This window comes from Trichechus manatus, unplaced genomic scaffold (assembly GCF_000243295.1).
Source record: "Trichechus manatus latirostris isolate Lorelei unplaced genomic scaffold, TriManLat1.0 scaffold00024, whole genome shotgun sequence".
Taxonomy (NCBI): Eukaryota; Metazoa; Chordata; class Mammalia; order Sirenia; family Trichechidae; genus Trichechus; species Trichechus manatus.
The window spans coordinates 3,699,003-3,705,471 of NW_004443960.1; the positions used below are offsets into that span (position 1 = coordinate 3,699,003).

General features: G+C 46.0%; 1 protein-coding gene across 1 annotated transcript in view; it reads right to left on the reverse strand.

Annotated features, from left to right (window-relative positions):
* The window catches only part of ADCY9 (adenylate cyclase 9), a 127,978-nt gene that overhangs the window by 21,691 nt on the left and 99,818 nt on the right, over nucleotides 1–6,469 (reverse strand). Inside the window, exons 4-5 of the mRNA XM_004373208.2 lie at nucleotides 3,035–3,139; nucleotides 1,752–1,969 (exon numbers count right to left, since the gene is read on the reverse strand). Coding sequence (XP_004373265.1) covers nucleotides 1,752–1,969; nucleotides 3,035–3,139 — 323 coding nt within the window. The remainder of the gene's footprint in view (nucleotides 1–1,751; nucleotides 1,970–3,034; nucleotides 3,140–6,469) is intronic.

Genomic DNA, 6,469 nt, shown 5'->3' on the forward strand with positions numbered 1-6,469 from the left:
ATGCTGGATGATGGTCAGGGATTACAACATTCCACGAATGCTGGATGTACCTTCTTTTCAAGTGCACAGGGTATGCAACAGGCTACGTGTGAGGCCACAAAACAAGTCTCAATCAATGTAAAAGTACTAAAATGACAGGTATGTTCTTGGACTACAATAACATAAAATTAGACATTAATAACAGCAATATATCTAAATACCAGTTCTCACTAAAAGGAACCAGGGTTCTTTGGAGAAACAGCTAATTCCTAAGCAGGAGTAGGGAAGGTACAAGATGAACCTGGAGCATCTTTTTTGTGCTAGAAAGTAAGGAATTTCTCAAAGCAAATGATGGGGACATGTCAAAAGGACACAGAAGCCAGCCTAAAGGGGCTCTCACTGGCAAAGTCTGGGACAATTAGAGTGCCAAAATATAATAAGGACAGTGGTGGATTATAATCCCTTAAATGAAACAGGAATCCTTGAGTTCAGGCTGATGATAGATGGACAGATGGACCAATGGACAGATGGATGGACAGATGTATGGATGGATGGATACATAATAAATGGAGTAGGGGTTCTTCTTTATAGTAGAATACAAAATGACAAATGTACAGGAAGCGCTGCAGTGGGAAAAGTCACCATTTTGAACTATCGGAGTAAAGACTTTTCTCGGCAAGAATCATCAATGGATGTTAAATTTAGGGAAGTCTGATGAGGAATGGGACATTTACGTGATCTTAATGTATCTCCCCAAACCAAACCTAACTCGTTGCTGTCAACTCGATTCCAACTCATAGCAACCCTACAGGACAGGGTAGCACCACCCCATACGGTTTCCAAGGAGTGGCCGGTGGATTTGAACTGTCGACCTTTTGGTTAGCAGCTGAGTTCTTAACCACTGCGCCACCAGGGCTTCAATATATCTTCCTACAGATTACTTATTACTCTCAAGGAAAAAATGATAACTATAGATTGGAGAACTGGACCACACCTTGCCCAGCTGATCAAACTTAACATCACCAATGAAGGGCAGGTGGATGTCATACGCCTCTGGATAGCCTGAGAAGGATCCAACATCACTTCTGCAGTGTCCTGGCCAGAGATGCATAACCTGAATCTAACCATGAGGAACACCTCACAAATTCAACCTCAGAAATATCCATATAGCCTGTATTTCTCAAAAATGTCAATATCGTGAAAGACAATGAATGACTGAGGAACTGCTCCAGATTTTAAAAAATTAGGGAGGCATGACAACTAAATGCAATATGTGACCCTGGACTGGATCCTGTACTAGAGGGAACAAAGTGCTATAAAGAACATTTCGTGTCAACTGATAAAATCTAATATGGACTGTAGATTAGATAAAATATTGTATCAATGTTAATTTTCTTGAATTTGATAATGCAATTACGATTACATAAAAGAACATCCTTGCTTTTAGGAAACATACACTGAACTATGATGTATGAAGTACAATGTATCCAACTTACTGATAAATAGGTCAGAAAAAACAAAAACTAAATTTCATATATAGTGAGAGACAGAGAAGGAAAATGATCAAACAGTCAAGTGCTAAAATCCAGACAAAGGGTATAATGGGAATTCTTCCTGTTATTCTTGCAACTTTTCTGAGTTTGAAATTACTTCAAATAAAATAATACACTGACAATGGAGGACAAACATATGCAGGAATAACGTAATTGAGAAAAAGGGAGAGCTTACTACTCGCAAAGCTTTACTTTTGGTGTGAGTGACTCTAATCTTACCTATCTTCTTTGATAACATCAACAAAATGAGCATCTGTTTTCTCCCGGATGTTCTTGAATCTCAATGGAAGAAGAGCGGATTGGTCCAAGCTCACCACTGCCCACCTTCCCTTTTCCTGTAGGATCTCACACAGGGAGGTCTGACTATTGGTGAGCTTCTCCTCTGGTGGAGGGCTCAGAAGTCCATTCTGGGCTTTGGAATTAGGTCCTCCAGAAGCCTGCCTCAAGACAAAGGAGAAACAAACACAGCAATCAGCATGTAGGCATCAAAAAATGCTTCTTTCCATCCCCAGTCTCTCTGCCATGCTGGTGTGCCACATTCCCAACAGCAGGCTCAACATTTCGACCTGCAGAAGGGGCCAGCACCTTAAGGTCTCTGTTCTAACCTCAATGTCCGACCTCTCCACCCATCTCCTTCTCCTCGTTACCCTGTTTCTTCAACCTGCATCTCCAGGTGTTCACGCAACCAGAAAGGTGGTATCGTGGAGCCAGGAAGGGGGTGGAAAGAAAGTTGAGGTTCCAGGTAAGCTTGCTCACCACAGAGCTAGTATTCCAGAGAGCAGTGTGGGAGGTTTGGAGGGCTCAGGGGAGATACAGGATAGGTCTGGGGAAAGGAAGCCTTGAGCTGTACAGGCTGCAGCTTAAGAAAAGGTGAATGAAGACCGAGGCTTAGACTTCAGGTGGTGACTGTGGCCGTGACAGACATCCCACAGCTCCTTTGGCAGATGGTGAGAGGGTGGAGGATGACAGAGACTTTGCCTCCCTGGGGGAAGTCAGCCTTCATAAGCTTTCTTGAAAGGGCTCTTGGGTTTGGTCTTTACTCTGCTTTCCGTTCAGGTCCTGGCCCCGGTCTCAAAGTCAGATTTCTCTAGAAGTTCCACTGCTGCTTGCTCTAATGCCAAGTCTCTCTTCATCATGCATTTCTCGTCTCGAAGAAGGCCCCTCTTCTCTTTGCACACCTACATTCTACCATATTTTGAGCCCGGTTTCCAGCTTTACAAATCCTTCTCTAACTTTTCTAATCCATATGTCTTTAAACTCTCATCATCCACTGAGGGAGACCCATCCATTTCAGCATGCAGTCATTCTATTTCACATGGGTCAGTTCTGTCTTTCCATCCTGTTCTTTATTGGCCTATTTAAAACCCAAAGGACTAGGGGGTATGGGATGGTGTCACCTAAGAGAAGTGATTCTCAGAAAAGAGAAGTTGAGAAGACAGATGTCACTTGGGTGGATGAACCAGGAGAGGAACTGATGGAAAGCAACAGCATGAGCTCATTACCTTGGTGCTGTTTCTATGCTCGTCTTGACAGCCATTTTGGACCGTTCCTCCTTCTGCACCAGCTTCAGATTTTGGAGCAAATGTAATTCCACATGAAGGGCAGGTCTACAAGAAAAATGCAGACCATAGGAACATACCCAGAAAACACAACCACTGTACGTAATTCAAACAAGTCTACTGTTACTGCGATTTGCTGGCACATAGGATGGTTGCAACCAAAAGGAAGGCTTGCCTGACCACCCAAGGGTCAGCTAAAAAGAAACTGGCACAATGAAAACAGAAACATTAAACCACACAGAGACCTGTTCACAAGTGTTCATAGCAGCATTATTCACAATAACAAAAAATTGAAATAAATGTCTATCAAATGATAAATGGACCAACAAAATGTGGGATATCCATACAATGGAACCTTATTTGGCCACACAAAGGAATGAAGCACTGATTCATGCTACAACATAGATGAACCTTGAAAATATGATGCTAAGTGAAGGAAACCAGCCACAAAAGATCACATGCTGTATGATTACACTTAGAAGAACTGTCCAGAATAGGCAAATCCATAGACACAGAAAGTAGATTGGAAGTTGCCAGGGGCTGGGAGGAGGGGAAGATGGGAAGTGACTGCTTTGGATATCACAAACCAGGCTTATATCTACCTCGAAGAATTACTCTAAGGAAAAAATGAGGAAATACGCATAAAGCATGTCAAACCTGTGATAAATCAGACTCATCTTATCTTGTGCACCAACTCTAATCACCGGGTACTGACTTCCTAGAATATGCAACTGAGAAGGACTGTGAGGCCACATGTTGGCCCAATGTGGAAAAGAACTATAATTGATTACTGACGTCTGTGATAGGATTATGGAGCCACATCCTGACCAGTGAGGAAGAAAGCTGTAACTGATTGGTGATGTCTGCCATGGGTGAAGGACTGGATGAGTAGAAGCACTTGTCTGTGCATTTGCCACCCCTAGCTCAGCACAACAACTGAAGTGTTAGCAAGTGTTCAATAAATGTTGGTGCCTAATGTTAAAACATCTGTTAATTATTGTTTCTGGTTATTAAGACAGTTCATCTGTTAATTTAATATCCTTGATCACAGACAGGACAGTTATACATGGTGTCTGCTCATATGTAGCCGTTGGTTCTATAGGTATCTCTTGGCATCAGTTTGTTTCTGAGTGTTTTTCTCTCCTCAGGTATACTTGATATACTTTAAGAATAGGCCGTCTGCCCTTAGGTATTCCCTAAGGCGCACTGGCTTTGCACACATAAGACGTTTTTATGCATTTAGAACCACAGATGTGTAAAAATGACTATTAAACCTACTGGACACCAGAGGGCGCACTGAAGACAGGTAGGGGCTCCCCTCTCTGGAGCCTGCACCCTCCATAAAGGATACACAACTGCAGATAGCACACCTTCTCTCTGAAAGTCTGTGCTGAGAAGGGGCTGGAAGGGCAGTGGGGACTGCGAGTGCCCCAGGGGACGAGGCTGACCTCCGGGGAGCCTGGGGCAGTGGTCTTCACAGGTGGCCAATGCAATGCTACATTTGCAATGCCTTTGGCAAACAGAGGCTACCTCGCCTGTACACCTGCTGGGATGAAACGCTTTCATACAGAGGGGAGGTCTTGTTGAGCTACCCCCAAGAGACCCTCAGGGAGCAAAGGCAAAGAGATGGAGCTTCAGAGCAAAAATGTTCGTAAGTGGTCGAGGAGACCATGTTTGGGAGGTTGGGGGCTCGTCTGGGCACACCCTCCAGCAACAAGAGCAGTCCCCCACTGTGACTCACTGCTCACTCAGCCCTCCCACTGCAGCGTCCTGGGGAGCAGGCGGGGGCTGCAGGGAGAAGCAGCTGCGTGCGTCTCCAGGCCACCCCTGGAGCAGGCTGCTAGAACTGCACCAGGTGCCTCCGGGGGCGGATCATCACAGCACTATCTTCTTCCTCAGCTACTTTCCTTTTGAGGGGATATTTTATCAATTAAAACTTTAAAACAAACGAAAGGAAAATTTTTAAAGAAAGCCTCTCCCTTGATGGAGCCAGTTTCCTATCTGGATGTTCCCTTCTGGCCATCAGTCAGAGGCCTTCTGCATCAGGACATCCCGCCCTGCCACGATGGGCTGGTTTGTTTCCCCTCCCCAGCGCTTCAACTTTTTCCTGATGAATTCTGATCTGGGTTAAAGCCTCTCACAAGCTGGCTTTTGCCAAGCACTCAGATGCCTCTGAAATGTTGCCCAAGCCATAGAAAGTGGGTCTCTTCCCGTAGAGCTGCAGGCCGCCCCGTCTCTGCAGAGGGCCCCCCTGGGAAGAGCCTGTCACAACTGAGGTGACTCTCGGGATGCCTTACCCCCTCTTGGGAGGCATGCCTAGCAGCGGACTGCAGGGAAGACATGTTGGCAGGCCCGCTGGATAAAAAGGACTGTAGTAGCAAGAGCAGCTGCTCTGATAGAGACACTTCTATGCGCTGAGGATACGCCAGTGAACAAGTTGGCCCTCGTTCATGAGAAGCCTGCGGTAGAGGATCTCAGTGACTCCTCAGAATGGCACTGGGAGGCAAAAACAACCATTCTGAGGCACGAAGGCATGGGCTATTCAGCTCCTTAATGGCTGAGGTCAGCCTCTAGGGCTCCTGGCCCCTGATCACCATGTGGCTGTCAGTGGCCTCCTTTCCTGGAACAAGGAGGACCCAGAAATAATCCTGAGCCTCGTTCCCCTGAAGTGACCCAGGCAGTCACGACTGTTCTCCTGTTCCTTTTAAGCAGCACTATTGGCCCAGAAGCGCCCAGGGAAACGACAAGGCTAGCCTCTGAGGCCCCACAAACAGAGCACTCTCCCTGGCAAGGATCTGCTGGCTGGGGCCTGGGTAGTCTGAGACTTCCCTGGAGAACACCCAAGAGCAAGCTGTGCATTTTCCCAGATTATCTCCTCCCTCTGTAAACGTGGACGTGAACTTTGGTGGGAAAACTGTAACTGCTTCTACAACACACTTGGTCACATTTGCATTTGTTTTTAACATATTTCAATACAAGCCCCCCGTGGTCTGTTCAAAATGCATGGCACAGAGCTATGAAATGGTTGTCCCTTCAAGACCCTCTCTTCACAACATAAATCATCTCTAAGCAACAGCTGTCCCTTTTCATAACTGTCAAGAGACGGAGCTAGGAAACCTCTTTTCTGAGAAATGAGGAAGAAACAACAGCAGAAAGCCCTGACTTTGCCTGTTTAGTTTGCTGAACGTGAATATTTAGCAAGATGTCATGTTACTAGAAGAGTCCCCTGCTCCCAACCTCGAAACTCATGCTGAACATGGCAGATGAGCACACTGCCACAGCAACAACGAACATGGCGGACGAGCACACTGCCACAGCGACAACGAACATGGCGGACGAGCACACTGCCACAGCGACAACGAACATGGCGGACGAGCA